Here is a 20,244-nt window from a genome sequence, read left to right as displayed (position 1 = left end):
GTTTGTTTGTGTTTGTGTTCAAGTTATTTCGATCATGAAGACATAGGGTTGCCAACTCCCTGAGAAATAAATAAGGGGCACCTCGTGGCCAGGGCCGGGCAACCCAGTTGTCTTCACCCTTCCCAGTGTGGTGAATTTTTTAACTCTTTTTTTTGTGTGTGAAATTATTTTTTTTAACCATTTGACTTGAATTTGATTTAAGCAGATGCATATTCTGTGTGATATGACCATATGGGAAACAAATGATCATTTAGCCATTTATTTTTAGCTCAAAATGACAACATTAACACAGTAAAACAGGTCTCTTTCTTAAACAGAAGCCTGTCCTGCTTAACTTTTGAGAATAAAAGTAAATCTTTCTTTAAAAGAACTCTGTCCTGCTTAATTTAAAATTATATAAATTAATAGAAAACAATAGAAAGAAAAATATTCTTGTAACAGTGCACATTTAGTGCATTTAGTGCAATTGGCTTCAGCAGAGGCATTATTTCAGCTTTTGCTCCCGTTTGTAAACCCGCTTGAGTACGCATCATAACTCATCATCATTATTCATCTATGTATTACTTTTATGTATTAGTCATCTATTTGTTGTAATCATCTATCCTTGCAGTTGTTTATTACACAAAATAAATTATATTATCACACTTCTGGCCACATAGCGCTGATATTCTCTGCACATGCCCATTTTAACCTTAACCAGAGGGTTTAAAAAACAAACCAGTGTTTACATACCATATCTGCTTCTGCCGTGGCCTGGTGGACAAAAAATTGGTTAAGGGTTCCCCGAGCTTTCACGCCCCTGTGCCCACCATTAGAAGCATGCCTATGGAAAAAGTGCGCCGGCACACAGTGCAGTGCGCTTTATAGGTGTTATGGTGACCTTTTTCCAGCCAGGTGTTTCCCTTTTCCCATTCCTCCCTGTACTTTTGCAGCCTTTTTTTCTTTCTCTGAGGGGAACAAACATTGCTGCTCTAATGCTGGGCTCACACTGTGCGATTTTTGGCCCATTTTGAGACAATTTTTGAGTCGTGCGACCGATTTGATGATCGGCCGATTTTGGCCTTCATCGTGCATCGTGTAGTATACGTGGGGTAACGAGAAGTGATTAACACCTCGAGCAGCTCCCGATCATCAATCGCTCGTGAGCCGCTCACACTGCTCATGCGCAAACACGTAAACGTCGGTGAAAAAGACGGAGGTTTGTGTGTCTGTGTGAGTGAAAAGACAGAGAGAGCGACAGATTTTCTGTTATAACCTTCATGTTATGGAGGCACAGTGTGAGCACTCAGGTCGCATCAGAGCATCGGGCCGTATAGTGTGAGACCCTGCATCGTGACCTACCAACTTCTAACCCCTGCGAGCCAATCGTGCAGTTTGAAAATTGCAGTGTCTGCCCAGCTTTAGGTGTACTGTCGTCCGAGACTTGCACCGCAGTGTCGGCGTTTGTTTCCCCGTTGGCCAGGGCTGGACTGGGACAAAAACTCAGCCCGGGCATTTTCACTATAGACCGGCCCCCCAGGTATTAAAGCCATAAAGCCTTTGAATGAAAACAAACGCTGTTGTGACAGTGATGTACAGTCTTGTTGGTATATGTATGATTTCTATACATTTTACATCAGATAAAAACTTTGGTTGTAAGATTCAGATAATTATTTGTTAAAAGTGAGACATTTTAAATGAGAATAAGAAAGAAAAGTATTTCTTTGTGCCCCCCTCTCCCTGTTAATGCCCTACCTGCCCCCCTGGCAAAACTTTGCTAGATCCGCCCCTGCACAGTTACCAGCTGTCAGCTACTTAGAAAAGCATCCTGGTGTTATTTGTCTCTCAGAAACAGTTCATAACTTCCCTTCAACTCATTCATGTCACCTGAAAGGTAAACCTGTTTCTCCATCACCTGTTCAGCTCTGATGATTCAGTAAGGACATCTCCTGGTTTCATCTTCATGTTTCCCTCTCACCACATATCCAAACCGACATCATGACCAGCAGCTTTACAGCTGTGGCTCCAGCAAACATCAGCTGATACTAGAAATTAATATTAAATAAATTCTAACAATAGCTGATCAAGCTTAAAAGTGCTGCTGTTGTTTAGCGCGACATCCGCTGGTTTCCTCTTTCTGGCGCAAAGTGGATGATAAAAAAACAAGAGAGAAAAGCTTTCGAATCCATAAACCTTCATAAAGACAAACATCTCCCAGAACACTGAGCTGCTGAAGTGTCACTGAAGGGAAAAACTATTTGTCCTCCTCCATCCAGTAACACCTGAAACACCTGAGTGGAAGCTCCTCCCTACACTGTGTTTGAAGCAAAGCACAAAGGAGACACCTGCTGGAGCAGCTGGAGTCCTACAGACACTCAGCCTCTTCACTACACAAACACCTCCTACAACATCCACTCTTTCCACTCTGACTGCTGTGTTTGTGGAAACACTCCAACACACACCGCTTCACACACCAACATAGAAATGTGTGTGAAAAAGAGCTGAGCTGATATTAAACATGAGGATTTATTCAAAAATACAGAGTCAGGAACAACATCTAGACACACATTACCTCTCAGCAGCAGAAGAACAGCCTTTAAAGTCTATATGAAAACTGTCTATATCAAAATTGTTGCTCTTTAAGGAAACACAGCTGGGTTCAGGTCCAGGCTCTGGATTAGTTTCAGGGTTATGTCCAGCTGAGCCTGGTACGCCCCACAGCTCTGGGCTTTAAAACAACACACACAGAGGTATGAGTGTGAATAATGATGGAGCAGTGATGTGAATGCTGAGCTGTGACATGGAGAAGAGTCATGGACAGTTAGAGATGGTCATCTCACCTCTGAGCTTTGGTCTGGCTCTCATGTTCCCCACACAGAGTGCTTTTAGAGGGAGGGACTCCCTCCTCTCTGTCCTCACACTGATCCATGCTGCTCAATTCACATCAGCTCACACACACTTTCTACCTTCACCTGCAGAGGAAACACAAATCATTCATGTGCACATAAACCAAAATCCTCCTTTCCATCATGTGTGCTGTCCAAATATCAGCTGAATGCAGTCAGACAGCAGTGTGAGGCACAAGAAGCTGCCATCAGCTGCTCTACTTCTACTATCAGTCCACTAGATGGAGCCATGAAGCACACATGATGCATTCACTGACACACACTGATTCACTGTGACTGGAAGTTTAAGTACATTAAGCCTCCACTCATCCACATTGTGCTTACAACCCACTGCCCCCCATCTCCTACCCCCATCAACCTCCTGGGGCCAGGAATGACTGGAACTGAATTGGAAACAGGCGTAATCAAACATAAATCTGTTATTCTTATCCAACCTGTCTGCCTGGACACAGTCTGCTGACCAATCATGGAGCCTATGATTCGCTTGGACAACAACTTCATGAATGTGGAAATGAAACTGAGTGTCAGCTGAGTGTCGAGCAGAAGAGGAATCAGAGAAAAGTGACAGAGCTGCTGACTTTACAAAGAAAACTAAAACCATGTTGAAGAGATTAAACAGATAATACAAGCTAACAACAACACAGCTGCTGCTGCAGACAAAACACATGTATGAGTGTGTGACAGGAAAAGCACTGAACAGAAGTTTACTATTAAAAATGCAGCACGTTGTAAAAAGTTTGGTCAGTGAGACTGAAAAATGGCTGCATGAGTTACTATTGTGAACAAACCCCTATAAGAACCCTGATTTTACCTGAATAAGATCAAATCCTGATACGTAGTGCAGACCTTGGTAAGAGATACGGTCCAACTGGAATATAAACCTTTGGTGTGTTTAATCCAGTCAGTCTCTGAGTAACTCCACTCCTCTGCTTTCTGTTGGAAGAGACAAAAGTTTGTAGCACGATCCTTTTCCTCAGAGGCCTGTGTTGAATTTATATTACATCTAAGATAAAAAATAATTCACAAAGTCTGCTCTGTCCTCCTGTCCTCCCTGCAGTCTCTGTGAGCACCGCAGAGTGATTATAAAGACCCGGAGCTCAGAGTTTCTCCAACACCGTGGTCAAGTGTGAGCCACGCCTGCCACCCGTTATCTGCCAAACTTGAGCTTCAACGCTAAGTTTTACGGTAGTGCTGCTTCTTATCCCTTTTTGCTGATCACACACATAACAACACATGATTTTCAGGAAGTTAACAGAAATAAAGCCACAGTGTCATTTGTTTTTCACTCAAGTTGTCTTTTCTTCTTAATTTTTCTGGTAATGCTTTTTCATTCATGATTCATTCAAATCTTAAATAACTTCAAAAAATGTAAAATATTTCTGAAAATCATCTTTTATAGTTGAAATTCAGTTCTCATTTGGCTCAGCTGCTCTTTCATGCATCCATAGTTTCACCTCAAACTGCTGCTTGAGACACGAGAAATTAAAGAACGACTCTGTTCAAACGGAGAAACTTTGAAGGAACTCAATAATGTCATTTAAATGGTTTCAGGTAGGTGTATGAAGGTTCTGTATTAAATCATATATGATAGTTGACATGAAATTCTGAATTCATCTTCTTGGACACCCACACTGCATAATTCTGTAGAAATGAAATTAGTAATTTCTAATCAATTTCAACATCAAATATCATAACATTGCATCAAAATGCGTAAAAATGATTCTTGATAGCTGACCTTAAAGTCTCTGTGCATTCTTCCTCTGGGTTACCTTCTCTATATATTTGCAGTTTAACCACCAAAAGCTGCAAGGTTTCAGAGAAATAAAAGGAACGTTCTACTCAAATTTAATGAGATTAATTTAATAAACAATAGAAAAAAAACTTTGACAGTTGTCATAAAATTCTTAACAAACTCCTCTTCTGTCTGTAGCTCAGGAGTTAGAGCAGGTCACGAAGTAACTGGAAGGTTGGTTGTTTGATACGAGATACTAACCCCAAGATAGAAAACTCTTCTGCACAGGAAAAGTCCTTGAATGAGTCATTTGTATGAAGCACTTTGAATGCTCAGAGTAGAAAAGCACCATATCAGAACCAGCCTCACCCACTTGTGATGGGTGGGTGGCTGTGGCTCAGGTGGTAGAGCAGATCAGCTGCTGATTGGAAGGTTGGTGGCTCGAACCTTGGCTTCCCCAGCCTGCATGCCAAATATCCTTGGGCAAGATACTAACCCCAAGTTGCCCTCTGATGATTAGTTTGCACTTGTGTTTAGAAGTGCTTGTGTGAATGAGGCCTGTTGTATAGAGCACTTTGAAAACTCCAGGAGAGTAGAAAAGCACTATATAAGAATCAGTCCATTTACTACATGTCCGCAAAGTTTCATCTCCAACCACTGCAATATTATTTGTTAGGATCGCTGTTCTCTCCGGGTATTCCGGCTTCCTCCCACCGTCCAAAGACATGCAGCTTGTGGGGATATTTAGTTGGATAATCCAAATTGCCACTAGGTGTGAATGTGCGAGTGAATGTGAGTGTGAATCGTTGTCTATCCCTGTGTGTTGGCCCTGCAACAGATTGGCAACCTGTCCAGGGTGTGCCCCGCCTCTCGCCCTATGACAGCTGGGATAGGCTCCAGCGCCCCCGCGACCCTGAAAAGGAGAAGCGGAAGCGAATGGATGGAGGATCGCTGTTTTTTTCCTCAGGGTTTTGTGATGCCTTTTTGTTTTTGAGAGTCTTTTGTGTTTTAGTTTGGCTCTTTGTATATAAGGATGGTTAATAGTTTGCTTTAGGATTTACTATATCCCATGTACCCTGTTTTCATATTGTAGTTTGTCTTCTTGGTTTTGTAACACTAAATATCTGCTTTTGTGATCCCTTTCTGTACTTCAGTTATGTCCCCTTGTCTGTCTTGTCTCTCTGTTTGTCTGTCATTGTCTGATTTCCCCATCTGTCATGTTTCCCATTCACTTATATTTTCCTTTCTGTTTTCTACATGTCTGCGTATGTCTCTGTGTATCATTTCCTCTTTTTTATCGTCTCGTGTCTTGTGAACTTAGCTTTGAGTTTTACTTCCCCCATTTGGTTAATGATTTGGTCCCATCAGTGTCTCAGTCTCGTCTGCATTTATCTATCTCATGTTCCCCTGTCCAGTCTGTTCTCCTCTATGTAATTTAAGCCTTGTTCTCCATGTTTTCCTGTTTTAATGTTTTAACTGTTGCTTCCTGTGACTATTGTAGTTTTCTCCTGCATCATGTCTCTCACCTTTTGGTTAAACTTTTGTTTCCACGCGTCTGCTTCTGGGTCCACACTTCAACCTCCACATAGTCCACAGCCCACACTGTGGCTGGGGTCAGGTCACAGAGTTTTGGACTTTAACTGGCATTTTATGCAAGGTTTCATTTTTTTTCTTGGAATTTACTTCCCATGTTTTGCTGGCTGTGTGTTATGACTCTGGAAATTATTCTAAAAAATATTAATTTGTGATTGTTTCATGACCAGATCCTACAGACTCTTTACAGTCATTATGGGATGGTTTTACAGGTGGAGGACACTGATATTTTTCCTCCTCATACCAGTGTCACTACTGGTATGAGAAGAGACCAGTAACCTGTACTTGTATCTGACAAAACAATCAGAAACAGATTTTATAAGGGTGGCCTGAGGGCTTGATGTCCTCTAGCAGGCCCTGTACTCACTGACTGGAACCATGCATGATTGACATTTGCCATAGAATACCAGAATTATCAGGCCACCACTGGCAGACTGTGTTTTTCACCCTGAACACATATGACAGATATGAAAGGGTCCAGAGAAGCTGTAACATCGTTCTGCGTGGCCAGTTTGATAGTGGGCCAGTAATGACCCAAGAGGCATATCAGTGGAGGGAGGCACAGACATCTATGGGCTAGCAGCATCACCCTGACTGCAATTAGGCATCAGGATGAAGTTTCTGGACCTCTGGACTGATTACCAAACTCTACGCTGGTGCAGTGGTTGCTCCTCCTGCTGCAGGACAATGACACCAAACACACCTCCAGGCTGTGTGAGGGCTGTTTGACCAAGAAGGAGCGTGATGGAGTGCTGACCAGATGGTCTGGCCTCCACAGTCACCTGACCAAAACCCAGTGGAGATGGTTTGGGATGAGATGGAGCGCAGAGTGAAGGCAAAGGACCAACAAGTGCTCAGCATCTCTGGGAACTCCTTCAAGACTGTTGGAAACCATTTCAGGTGATGACCTCATGAAGCTCATGGAGAGAACGCCAAGAGTGAGCAAAGCAGGAATCAAAGCAAACATTAAATTTTAGTAAGCTCTTTGGGATCCACTAAGGTTTTTGAAATTCCGTCATATTTTGTTTGAGATATCATTTTTCTCTGCTGATCAAACTGGAGAGTCTCACTGTAATGTGCCGGCGAGTCACACTCAATTTTATTTTTAGTTTGGAAACTGAACAGACTTTCAGTAAAAATAATGATTCAGCAATGTACAATGTTGGGAACTAATACATTTATAACTATTTTCTAAAGGATCATTTAATGCCACTACAGGCAAGCTAAAGTCTAGCTATCATTTCATAATTCCCACAGCAAAAGTAAGGTGACAGGTGACCACAATGTGACAACAAGACTGAATTAAGACTGGAAACCTGCACCATCATCTCATCCATCCTCTCAGTTTGCAAAGTAGACCTACACCATTGTCTCAAAGGTATACTCTTCTGTTGGATAATTTGTTAGTTTGTTAAAAACCGACAGAGGAAGCTGTACAAACACATCACATGTCAGTTGTCAGCAGAAGTGTAGGAGAGGACAAAATGTAAGCGCTGAGAACTTCAGAATCTGAGATTTGTCCAGATTTGTAGAGGAACAGATCAGATTTATTTTGTTTATATCATGTTCAGTCTTTCAAAATTAGAAAAGGCAGAATTTGTGTTGTTCAAACACACTGATTCCACAAAAAGACACAAATGTGAAATTGCCTAGCTAACAGTTACAGAGTGTTACGAGTTCAAATATTGGGAATGGAGACAAGAGAAAAAACCACAATAACAACACTGGTCCGGCCGGGTTGAGTCAAACGATGATTTTAATGATCACACGCGTGGGAGATGGACACCGTACGCAGACAGCCTCAGATCTCAAAATGGTGGAGCATTGATCAAACTCTTATAGCCTCTGGTGCCCCCACCTTATCATAAAAGCCTAAACATTCACTTGCTTTCTCTCACACGGCGCCTAAGCTACGACCTTGGCTCCCTGTTTATCTGCTCCTGTTGAGATGGGGCAGAAAACTCCAGTATATTCTGTTCTCTTCTAATCAGACAAATAAGGCGATGACTTTCTGCAAACAGTATTTCTTATAACATCATAAAACAATATCATTCATCCACAATAAATCAGCAGTCTAATGTAATGCAAATCAGTTTAACTAATGCAATAGTTATCAGCTTCTTCTAATTCAGGAGAATAATGCCAACTAAAACTACCTAATAATTCACAATCTTTAATTAGGGGTCTAACATGGCATAAAATAATATTATAATCTAACACTATGCATTGTATAATAGCCAGTGAGGGGACAGACATGGCAAATGGTGCAACATGTCAGACTGTGGGATTATACATTTGTTAGTTTTTCTAATGGCCTCTTCAAAAGGTAAGTTTTATTCCATATTGTCATTTTTGGTTTTTTAAGTTATTTATTGTGACAGGAAAACAAAACAAAACAAAACAAGAAGCTCCTAAAAAGGTCATAAATGTGAGAACTTTTCCAAAGAAATCTCAGTCAGTTATGCCTGAGATAGAGAGATGATTATAACAGAGTAAAGATAGCATTAAAATGTTGGTGACAGAAGTAATGCTAAAATCTCAACAAGCCAAAGTTACAGACATGTTAAAGGGAAAGATCAAACAGTACTGAAATGAAGAAGTGGGCATTACGGGGCTTCCCCAGTGAAATAACTGAACTTGGAGCACAAAATAATAAATAACATACCAGTAATGCGCGGAGGGAAGGCTTCTGAGAAAATGTATAAGTTCACAGGGAATTTCTACAATAGCACGAGTTAGATGTGGGCAGATTGATGCAGTTATCAATAGTATTGATACCAATGCTGGTATTGTTACTGGAGATATACTACTGCAATAGGATTGGTACTTTGTTTCTGTCCTGTAAGTTCAGTATGTACCTCACTGAATTCTGTTATGTAGTTGTTGTTGTTTTTTTTAAATGAAACATAAAACACGGACTGTTAGGGAAAATGTTCTATGAAAGCCTCTTATTTTGTTTGTGCAGCTCTAACAGCAGTGATACAAGCACAGCAGACTGTGCTGGCTGCAGTGGGAGAAGAGGCTGAATTCAGCTGTCAGCTCTCGGAGACTAAATACATCCTTCAGGTCACATGACAGAAAATCTTACAAGATGTGGAGACAAATGTTGACACCTACAGCTTTACTGAATTTTCAAAATGCAGAAAAAAATGATTGAGTTTGCTGATTAAAACACTGATGAAACTCTGCACTGGGAAGTTTTTGTACTTTACTTGGTACAGTTGATCATTCTAACATGTCCCACAAGGAAGGGAGATTCTTCCTTCCTTCGGGGACATTTGAGTTTTCAATAATTTGGCTATTGTACGACGTTGTTTCAATACGTGGTACAATAGCCAGTGGGGACACAGAGACGTGCACCATGTCAGACTGTGGGATTCTGTGTTTGTTTTTTCTTTTTATGGCCTTTTCAAAAGGTAAGTTTTATTCCGTATTGTTGTTTTTTTTTTTAAAGTTATTTATTGTGACAAGAGAAAAAAAAAAGAAAACAAGAACCTTCACTCGTAATAATTAAAAATTGATCCTAAAATGTGAGAACTTTTCTCTGAAGTGACAAAGAGATTGTCTTTAGACAGAATTAGAGGGAGATACAATTACTGAAGAGTTTAGATTTTGTTTGAATGAGTGACAAAACGTTTCTCCCACTGAACAATCAGCCTAATAAAAAAGAACAAAATCAACTTTCTGTGTCATGAGTTGTTCATCATTCAGATTAATGAGACTGTTTTGAGAGCTGTGTGAAAACAGCTTTAGACTGTTTTGTTAAAGGTTGCCCCATGCCTATTCATATTACGATGAAAGCAATAGATAAACCACATGTTTGTGTGTTATGTATGTATGGTTGGTAAATTAACAAAAATTGGGTTGTATGTGGCCTACAATGTAAAAGACGTTTCACAACCCCAATGTAGTTAAAAAGAAGAAGGCACTCGTTTCCATTAGACAGAGACGGAGTTCAGGTCATAAGTAGTTTACTGACAATTATTTAACATTTGAAATTAAAAGATCCGTCAGTCCATTCACATATATACTGTTCAGAGAAGGAATGTAGTTTAGAGCAAAGTGTAGTAGTGTGAAGTGGCTAAACACACTCACCAATTGTTCTAAAATAAACAATTTATCAAAACATTAACAGTCTTTCACACATACATACGGTTTATACACTATTTTAAAAAGAAGGGGTTGAAGACCTGATTGATTACAAAAAGTCTATTAAAATGTTCTGGGTAACCACAGAAATCTTAGTCAGTTATGTCTGAGAGAGAATGTTTATGACAGAAGTAATGCCAAAATCCCAACAAACCAAAGTTACATACATGCTAAAGAGAAAGATCAAACTGTGCTGAAATTAGGAAGTGGGCAATATAGGGCTTCCCCAGTGAAATAACTGATCTGAAATAATTGAGGCACAAATTAATAAATAACATACTAGTAATCCACAGAAGGGGAGGCCTCTGGGAAAATGTAGAAAATCAATGGGAATTTCTACAGTAGCACGAGTTACCAGTCAATACCAGTCCTGGTATTGGTTATGTTGAAGTGATGGGTTTTATAATTCATTTTTGGTCCACTGAAGGGATTGTTTTGTAACCCCAATATTGATATTTTGTAAATAAAAAATACGACCTCAATTAAACCTTTAAATTCCCTGCACTTGTCATAGATATCTACATGATGTCCAAAAAATATACATCAAGTCCAAGGTTCTAATGTTGAACGCCATATTGATGTCCAGCTTAAATCATGGTTGGACCTCCAAATTGTTGAAAAAGTTCAAATGCAGTACAGACCTCCAGAATTGGTCATGGACCAACAGAACCAATATAGACACGATCTGTACATCTATCTGACTTTCTTTGTTTAGTTGGTAGCTAACTGAATTGTCTTACTTTTTTTTTTATAGATGAAAGAAAATGTACCTGAAACATACAGTATGAAACAATGAGTGTCAGGTTTATATTGATAGTCTACATCACATTTAAGTGGTACCCATATGTCAATTTGTTTGAGCCTAAAACACAGACTACTCCTTGACCCGAATTATTGTTTAATCCTTCCCATCAATACCTCTCAGTTCCACATCTCTAACTCATGTTATTCTCCATGCAGCTCTAACAGCAGTGGTCCAAACACAGCAGACTGTGCTGGCAGCAGTGGGAGAAGATGCTGAATTCAGCTGTCAGCTCTTGGACACTAAAGACGTCCTTCAGGTCACATGGCAGAAAATCTCACGTGATGTGGAGACAAATGTTGCCACCTACAGCAAGTACTATGGTCAGAGAGTGAATGATGGCTTTAACGATAAAGTCAAGTTTAAATACACTGGACTACAGAACTGCTCCATAGTCATCAGGAATGTGACGGAGCAGGATGAAGGATGCAATCACTGTCTGTTTAACACTTATGCTGAAGGCTCCTTCACTGGTAGAACCTGCTTCCAAGTCTATGGTAAGAACTTTTGCATTAATGTGTTTAAATGTGCTAGAAACTGATTTCCTTTCAACAACATATTCCTTGCAATATCTCCTGATCCTTCACAGAGCTGCATGAACCTGTTGTTGATGTCAGAGAGTCAAACTCTGCTGAAGAGTGGGTTGTTTCCTGTTCAGCCACTGGTCGACCTGCTCCCACTGTAACACTCTCACAACAAGACCTTCAACTTCAAATAGGGACGTACTTGTAACTTGAAACTTGAGTGCAGAGTTTCACACGTATTCCTTGGCTAAGTCCACACACAAATTCTTTTTCCACCTACAAATCCTGATTTACAAGTACAAAATATTTATGACCACAATTTGAGCCCATACAGCCACAGACTGATGGAGGCAGGAGAAGCTGCCTACAGACATCAGTCAGTGGATCCACAGTAACATCGAGTTCAGCTGCTGATCATCAACTGTTTCTGTCTCGTTCCCAGACTCTGATCTCACATAAAACGAAGCAGATTTATGCTGAAACTAAGCTGCACACAGCTGATGTCAGCCAGGAAAACAGTACAGACTGCTAACGTTACCTTAACTTCGAGACGATCAACTGCGCCACAACATTCCACACTGGCTGCAGCCACTGTGGAGCTCCACAGTAACCGGAAACACGTAACTTCAGTTAAATCGACTTTGACAGCGAAAACTAAATTGCGTTTTTGTTACTATTGATGCTGCTGAGAAATAAAAATGGTTTTAAGTGGGGTTTTTAACACTCTGGGTTTGTTCATAAAAATTCCCCTAAATTGTTCGTGGCGAAAAGTGACACTTGCTGTTTCGCTGATTTTTTTTTTTTTTTTTACAGTACATCGCGTTGTGCGTTCTGATTACTGTAGACCATTGTCAATCAATCTAGTCCAGTGTCTCCTGTACAGGAGCGGTCCCTAATAGGCCCACGGACCCGTCCGTGAGTCCTTTGGTACCGTTCCGCGAGAGTTGATCCTCCGGTGTGAAATGTATGGTTGTGGTTGTGTGTCTTATTTTGAAAGAACTATTTACGCGTTACCATAGCGACCAGAGAGCATTAAAAAGCAGAGAGGAGGACCTCACTGTCATTGTTGTTGGCGCACAGCTCAAGTCACGTTTATTATTATATTTACAAAATACCACAGTTTCTTTTTTTTTATTCTTTTGTTGTATTTATCCGCGACACCTTAAAGGTCGTTCCCTGAAAATATTGTCTGACATTAAAGTGGTCTGTGGCGCAAAAAGGTTGGGGACTCCTGCTGTACAGTACAGAATGCGTTTAGCTTGTCGAATTTACACAAATCTTCGATCGCTAGCAGTGTATCTCTGAAGTGCTGCACTGTATGTTTGGAAGTTTTCTCCCAAACAAACACAACAATGCCGACGAAACGTTTTGCACCCTCAAATGCACCTTTAGGTTTCATTCCATAATACTGGACTTATGTTTCTACGAAGGTTTGAACTCTAAGAGTGTTTAACATGATAGTGATTTATTGATTCTAACCCTAAATCTATCCAGTAATGTCTGCAGATATTTTCAGTACTGATTTTAAAGTGTTTTAATCCTTCTGTCACTCAGGGAACCCAATAAGGATTCAAATACTTCAAAAGTCAACCAATGACATTGATGTGTAAGACTATTTAATAATTATTTATTTTTTATATTTCATTTATTCATTCATTCTTTGCACTGTGATTTAACCCATCTTTGTGTAAGGCAGGGGTGTCAAACTCCAGGCCTTGAGAGCCAGCGTCCTGAAGCTTTTAAATGTATCTCTGCTGCAACACACCTGAATAAAATTATTAGGTCATTAGCATGACTCTACCCTACTCAAGTAAATTTAAATAAATGTAAGTTGTGGGATTGGAGTGTTATTTTATGCCATGTTATACCCCGAATTAAAGATTGTGAATTATTATGTAGTTTTAGTTTGCATTATCCTCCTGAATTAGAAGAAGCTGATAACTATTGCATTAGTTAAACTGATTTGCATTACATTAAACTGCTGACTTGTTGTGAATGAATGATATTGTTTTATGATGCATTATACTGCTGAGTTATAAGAAATACTGTTCGCAGAAGGTTATTGTCTAATTTGTCTGAGTAGAAGAGAACAGAGTGTGCCAAGGTCGTAGCTCAGGCGCTGTGTGAGAGAGAGAGCATGTGAATGTTTAGGCTTTTTATGATAAGGTGGAGGCACCAGAGGCTATAAAAGTTTGAGCAATGCTCCACCATTTTGAGATTTTGAGGCTGTCTGCATCAGTGTCCATCTCCCACGCGTGTGATCATTAAAATCATCGTTTGACTCAACCCGACCGGACCAGTGTTGTTATTGTGGTGTTTCTCTTGTTTCCATCCCCAATATTTTGAACTCGTAACAGCTTGGGGGCTCGTCCTGTGGTATTGGGGTGGAATTTAAAAGTTTGGACGGTCCGAGGTTGTCGAACGGACAGGCACGAGCCAGTGGTCTGATGTGAGTGGGCATAAGCCGACTTATCTAAAGGTAAGGCACTACCTGTTGAATTATTTCCAAAGTGTGCCAAATTGGAAATGACTAAATTAAAGTCTACTCACTGAAATTACTGGTAGAGTGTCTGTTTTGATTTTGATGAGGATCCGTGTGTGTTATGCAGTTAAAGTTGCTTAAGAGTATTTAATGAAGTTGAAGAAATATGAACGTAATAATGTTGGGTTTGAGTCCCTGGATATTGAGTTAAAGGCTCAGGTAGTTTGGTAGGGAATTGGCTATGTGTTATTATACAAATTAGGTCAGAAACTGTTCCCAGAAGTAACAGATACTGTTTAATTGATTACAAAAAAGTTAACTTTCTTCGGTTGGACCCGTTATGATAAATTTGTCAAAATCGGTTAGGTGAAAATTATTATAGGACGGCACTGGAAGATGCTAAGAAGCGCATAGCCCGGAGGTTACGCTCCCTCCTGGTCGTGGACGCGCGGCTTTGACCTGTCGTCGAACAGGGATAGTTCAGTTTGGCTTAGCTGTGGGGTACAGGGCATCTCGAGAATAAGCTAGGAGTTACCGAGTCTCCTCATCGTTGAAAACGGTGTCATGTGCTTGTTTGGACAAAGTTAAATTGAGTTAGGGACTTTAGAAATTAGACCAGGAACTGTTCCGGAAGAAATAGATGCTGGCGGAATTGAACGCAAAAAAGTTAACTTTCTTCGGTTGGACCCGTTATGATAAATTTGTCGAAATTGTGTAGGCGCTCTTTAGAAACTAGGCCAGAGACTGTGGAAACAGATACTGGTTAATTGATTACAAAAAAGTTAACTTTCTTCGGTTGGACCCGTTATGATAAATTGGTCGAAATTTGTTAGGTGCTGAATCTGTCAGGCCTGTCAGTGGTTGTAAATATAAGACGTCTTTGTAATATAAAATAATAGAGTTTTGCCTGAGCTTTGTGTGAGACTCTGTGTGACGTGCAGCTGCAGCGCTGCGAGCTATTTTTAGACGGTGTGTGAACATGCAAATGAGCTGTGACGCGCACAGAGGACTTTGCTTCCTGTTTAGCGTGTTATTGAGTTTTATAATTATGATTTGCAAACAATGATACATGCCTGTAATTAAAACGCTGATTTTGCTGATTATAATACTACAAATAAGGTGTTGAATGACTAGGGTGTGAATGATGTTGGGTTTTAAAAAGCTGAAACTCAGAGAGGAGTGTGTTGGGAGACTGGCATGTAGTCTGCAGTGCAAAGGTGGGCGTCTTGCCTGCTGGTCTATTTAACAGTGATGAAAATGATATTAAATAAATCTCTCAGTGTGTTGATACAGGTGGCTATGGGCCTGGACCAACTGCCCCCACAAGCACGGCGGCCGAAGCAAAATTATAGTAATGGAAACCAAACTCAGCAGGAATCAGCAGCTGTGGAAAAGACAGCAGCTAGCAGAGAATTAAAGGAGAAATTAAGAGAAGTTTTAACACATTAAATTGCGGCCAACAGACTTGTGGAGGTTGGGAAGGCGCCTGGAGCATCACAACAAAAAGGTGAAACAAAACACACACAAGCAGAGAAATGTGAGAGAGAGGCATGTGCTAGAGAAATGCCTCGTTTGAGAAAAAACGTTAAATTAGCCCATTTACAAACGCACATACACGCAATGAAGAAACAGCTTACACCCATGAACACGTGAAGATTTTCCAGCAATTAAAACAGTGAAACTTAACATACATCCGCCGTTAAATAATAAAGTTTATCCACTACTAACAAATAAACCCTCTGGGTTGCAGGACAACAACTTAACTTCAAAAAAAAAAAAAAAAAATCAGATGAAAAGAGAGGCCAAGCAAAACCATGCTGACCTTAACCACTCTGCATCAAAACTGTGCAGGACAGTGACGGACCAACAATGACCATCGGGCAGCAAGAAGGGCGTGCCAGAGAAAGGAGGAGTAACTGAGGTCAGGAGGCACCTCAGAACGGACAAAATACCAGGAGAAAATAAGCTGAAGGCACAGGTGTCGGGGCTCGGCCAGGAGCTGACCTCTGAGAAGAGCCGAACAGCAGAGCCGCAAAAGGTCGTGGAGCAAAGCAAGGAAAACATCGAGGGACGTCAATCTGAAGTGGACGGAAAAGATTGTGAGGTTTCTGCCCCTCAGTAAGAGCTCAAGGCATCAGAGCAGAAAACTGAGCATGGCTCAGGAGGAGCTGGCTGATTATCGAACCCATCAGACTTGGAGTCCCAGACACACGACTTGAAATCAGGCTCAGGACCTCAGCAAGGAGATGAGAACAAAGCAGAACGAGCAGCAGTGACAGCAGCTGAACTTTGACCTGAACAAAATCTTGACTTGGCTGGGAGAAACAGAGGAAGAGCTGGAGCAGCAGCGTAGACTGGAGCTTGACACTGACATCCAGACGATTGAGCTGCGTATCAAAACCCTGAAGGAGCTACAGAAGCAAAAGGGTCAAGCTAAGGAGGAGTGGAATAAGGAGAAGATGCAGGATACTGGAGAAAAGGACTGCCTCAATTGGGGCCAGAACCAGTATGGACAGAACTTTGAGCACCAGCACCAACGGATGCAAACGGATTGAAAAGGAGGAGGGCAGGACCCCAGGGCACGCTTCAGGCCGTGGTTTACCCAGAACACCAGAACAGGAAAGTGATGAACACAAACACCCACACAAACACACACATCTACATGCACTGACTCAGAATGAAGAGAAACACATACGAACATATGCACTCGTGGATTGAGTGAGAAATGACACACACACCTGCAAAAAATCAAAATGCTGATTCACTTCACTGAAAAGTGATCCACACACACACACATCTACAAGCTTGTGCAATAAAGAGTGACACACACACACGCTGATGCAATGAAGAATGCTTTACTAACAAATGCTGCACACAAACATCCGAATATGGAGTCGGTTACAACAATAAGAACTCATTGTTTGTTTATTGGTTAAATGCATTTCATGCCACACAGAGGGCATCTGTGTAGATTTAGGGGACAAGGTTTAAAGTAGTTTGGTTGTGAAAACAATGTCTGTGCGTGATGTCTGTTTATGGCTTAAGGCCTCCACTGAATTGTTTACTGTGCTTCACACAGCCTGATAAGGAGCAGTGGTACAGAGTGAAAATGATGAGTGAATGATGTGAGTTTTATTTCGGAGAGAATATGAAAAGGTTGTGTTGATTTGACTCAGTTGTTTAAGTTTCTGCCAAAGCAAAACATTTGTGTGTAACCAGTGTCCACTATTGAATCAAGTCAATCCAACAAGTTTTTGTCAGTGAAAAAAAAGGAGTTACGGTGCCTGTAGGCCTACACAATATAGTGTGTGAAGTTTTGGTTGATTTTTGGGTTTGTTTGACACTAGGTTGATTCTATCAGTGAGGTTTGGATTGTTCTCTTTCTCTAACATAGAGAAAGAGGGTTTGATCTTTGGACATGTTTCCAATGGGCCCCAGTATCTGTTATTATATGAGTGTTTTATTGGTTACGTTTGTTTTTTCTTTTGTTACAGTGCACTGAGATAAGAACATCTGAGAGGTGTGATCCACCGGTGGTGATATTTTGGTATTTTGTGAGTTTCTGATTTAACAAATCAGCTCTTTAATCCAGGCCTGAGAGATTGAACTTTAAAGCGCTATAAAATATTCTTATTGAAAACAGTCGCAAAGTATTTTTTCTCCATGATTATAATGAGCTTGGGAGAAAATTGACTTATATGGGACACTAATCGAATGAGAAGCCTGAAGCCTAAAAGGATTGCAGCGAGTCAATCCAGTCCAAAGAAGGAAAAACAAACAAGGAACTGTTTCCTTAAAATGATGACGTCATCTTGCTGGTGATGGAGCCTCGAATAGGTTGCGCGTGAGACTCCATTATCAGCAACTTCTGGTACGAATGTGTGTGGATGTATGCATGTGACTGGACTGGGATGGACTGACAACTAAAAGTTTTAACTGACTTGATACTGAGACAAAAACGGTGCCGACTTTAGGATTAGTGAATGTCCACAACAATTCACCCAGCCTGTAAAAGAAGGGTGGAGGTTTTGTCTTGCTTTGTTTTGTTTGCAAGAACAGAAGAATGACAGAGACTAAAGAGCTGTAGCTTCACAGCAGTGTGAACTGCAGACTGAACCCTTTGGTTGCTAATTTTGAGTTACTGATGTTTGCATTAAGAAAATTGTGTTTTAGTAGCTGTGTTTTAATTAGTGTGAATGCTTGAAAAGCATTCACAGTATTGTTGTTGTAATCTTTATTAGTGTGAATGCTTGAAAAGCATTCACAGTATTGTTCTTCTAATCTTTATTATTATTTTCTATTCCGTACGTTTTTCGCCGACTATCTCCTTCAAAACCGTTCAACTTAGAAAAACCATTCAAACACCATTAGATTCCTCTTCTTTTGGAATGGTGTGCTTCTATTTTTCTCATTTTTAACATTTATATTTTTAGTTTTATTTAACTTTTTTCAACAAAAATTTCCCATGTATTTCAATGGGGAGACCCTTCAAATTCTCCTTCAACTCACTCATTTTTAAACTCTTACTACTTCAACATACGTTGACATAGAGCCACCATTCAAACTTTAAAACGAAGACAAGACATTCAACTATTCAACTTGTATTTATCTTTTCAATATCTATTATACTTTTTCTTCAGTTCCAGTTTAAGTTTCATGATGTTTTTTCACCCGTTTCAGAGTTTATAATGGGTGTGTATGGGACGGAATGTTGGGGCTAGAGTGAGACAGCTCAACTGCTAGAGTGAGAGGAGCAAAAAAATTAATCTTAAAATCTTTTTTAAAACTGCTGCTGTGTCCGCAGCGTTTGCTCTACAGGTATGATTTTACCCTCAAAACGTAGCCATCGCTGTCCTCTTTCATCCAATGTGTTTATTATTGTACTAGGTGTTATGGTTCTTTCATAAATGTCACCAATGCACAGCCTCCTCCCTCCAACTCTTCCATAGACTCTAATGTTAAAATGGCTCAGAAGGTTCGTTTGAAAATCAGAAGAGCATGGTGTCTTTCCACTGTCACCACGTCCATATAATAAACTCCACAGGCATGAAAACTGAGAATTTGGTAGACTAGACATGGCTGTCGCTCACGGTGAAAGAATTTTGTCAGTACGACATGTACTTTTCATTTGGGAACGATTTGTTTCGGCCTGACTTTTCTGTTCATTTTAAGCAGCAAAAGTGAGGTGCATCTCTGTGTCCGTGTGTATGGAGCCATTGGGTGCAGTCACTATAGCAACCAGGCTCACACCTGACTGCTTAACGAGCTCTCTCTCACTCTGCCAAGATTCATTTTAAACACTTCTCTTTCAACTGCTGCTGTGTCCACAGTGTTACAGCCATCATTTTACCCTCAAAACGTCGCCATCATTGTTCTCTTCCCAACACTGTGTATTTGAAAGCTCAGACATTTAAACTTTTTAAACTGTGTGGATCCAAGTGGAGGGATCACATTTTAGTCATTCAGTGATTCAAAGAATATGAACTTTTAATATTCATTCAGATGTTTTCTGACTCTAAATGTTCTTTTCTCATTTCTTAGGTTTTTCTAATTTACATTTAAAACATTTTCAGCTATTTTCCAACTTCTTCTTCTATGTTAAACGTCAGCTTTTAGCACTTCAGCACTTTTGTTTTCAGGTTAAAAATTCTGTTTTTTTTTCATCTCATTCAACATTTTTAACTTAGAATTCAGCAATTAATTCATTTCAGTGCATATATTCAGATTCAAGCATTCACACTGCAGTTTCTTCAGAAAATGCACTTTCTGTTGTGTGTATGGAGCCATTGGATGCAGTCACTATAGCAACCAGGCTCACACCTGCCTGCTTAACGAGCTCTCTCTGCCACTCTGCCAAGATTCATCTTAAAAATTTCTGTTACAACTAAGCAGTTGGAGTTAGATTAAGTCAACAAGTCAATAAGTCAGATTTGACAGGGTTTTGCCACAGATTAACAGTATGTCAGTATAGGCCAACTAAATAGAGCATTCTCATTGGCCTGGTAAATTCAAGCTGATTGTGTATTGGTGGACTTGTCTTCTGCACACAGGTTTTTCAGATCTGGGCAGTTGCAGTC

At 40.4% G+C, this 20,244-nt stretch overlaps 2 protein-coding genes across 5 annotated transcripts in view; one reads left to right on the top strand and one right to left on the bottom strand.

Annotated features, from left to right (window-relative positions):
• The window catches only part of LOC146634546 (protein NLRC3-like), a 165,728-nt gene that overhangs the window by 67,286 nt on the left and 78,198 nt on the right, over positions 1-20,244 (bottom strand). Inside the window, exons 1-3 of one of the 4 annotated variants that reach the window (XR_014907046.1) lie at positions 12,224-12,259; positions 2,820-2,951; positions 2,620-2,707 (exon numbers count right to left, since the gene is read on the bottom strand). The gene's annotated coding sequence lies outside the window, so the exon portion shown is untranslated. Of the gene's footprint in view, positions 1-2,619; positions 2,708-2,819; positions 2,952-3,696; positions 3,813-12,223; positions 12,260-20,244 lie in introns of those variants that run through there. The other 3 variants (XR_014907047.1, XR_014907048.1, XM_085377481.1) reach the window with 3 other exon arrangements.
• On the top strand, positions 9,572-11,893 carry LOC146634547 (OX-2 membrane glycoprotein-like). Its single transcript, XM_085349911.1, has 3 exons — positions 9,572-9,626; positions 11,320-11,658; positions 11,751-11,893. Exons 1-3 carry the CDS (start codon positions 9,572-9,574, stop codon positions 11,891-11,893), a joined length of 537 nt encoding a protein of 178 aa, XP_085206037.1.

The sequence above is a fragment of the Diplotaxodon limnothrissa genome, linkage group LG3 (assembly GCF_057381915.1).
Source record: "Diplotaxodon limnothrissa isolate DT_005_m linkage group LG3, D_limnothrissa_male_GT1.1, whole genome shotgun sequence".
Taxonomy (NCBI): Eukaryota; Metazoa; Chordata; class Actinopteri; order Cichliformes; family Cichlidae; genus Diplotaxodon; species Diplotaxodon limnothrissa.
The sequence above is the reverse complement of the archived record's forward strand: the minus strand, read 5'-3'. Positions and strand labels throughout refer to the sequence as shown.

What these genes read in the sequence shown, in the direction of transcription:
- LOC146634547 (XM_085349911.1), top strand. Translation starts at nt 9,572, where the DNA reads ATGTCAGACTGTGGGATTCTGTGTTTGTTTTTTCTTTTTATGGCCTTT. An exon ending in TTTTATGGCCTTTTCAAAAG is followed by an intron (nt 9,627 to 11,319) that starts GTAAGTTTTATT and finishes TTCTCCATGCAG; the next exon opens with CTCTAACAGCAGTGGTCCAA. An exon ending in AACCTGCTTCCAAGTCTATG is followed by an intron (nt 11,659 to 11,750) that starts GTAAGAACTTTT and finishes GATCCTTCACAG; the next exon opens with AGCTGCATGAACCTGTTGTT.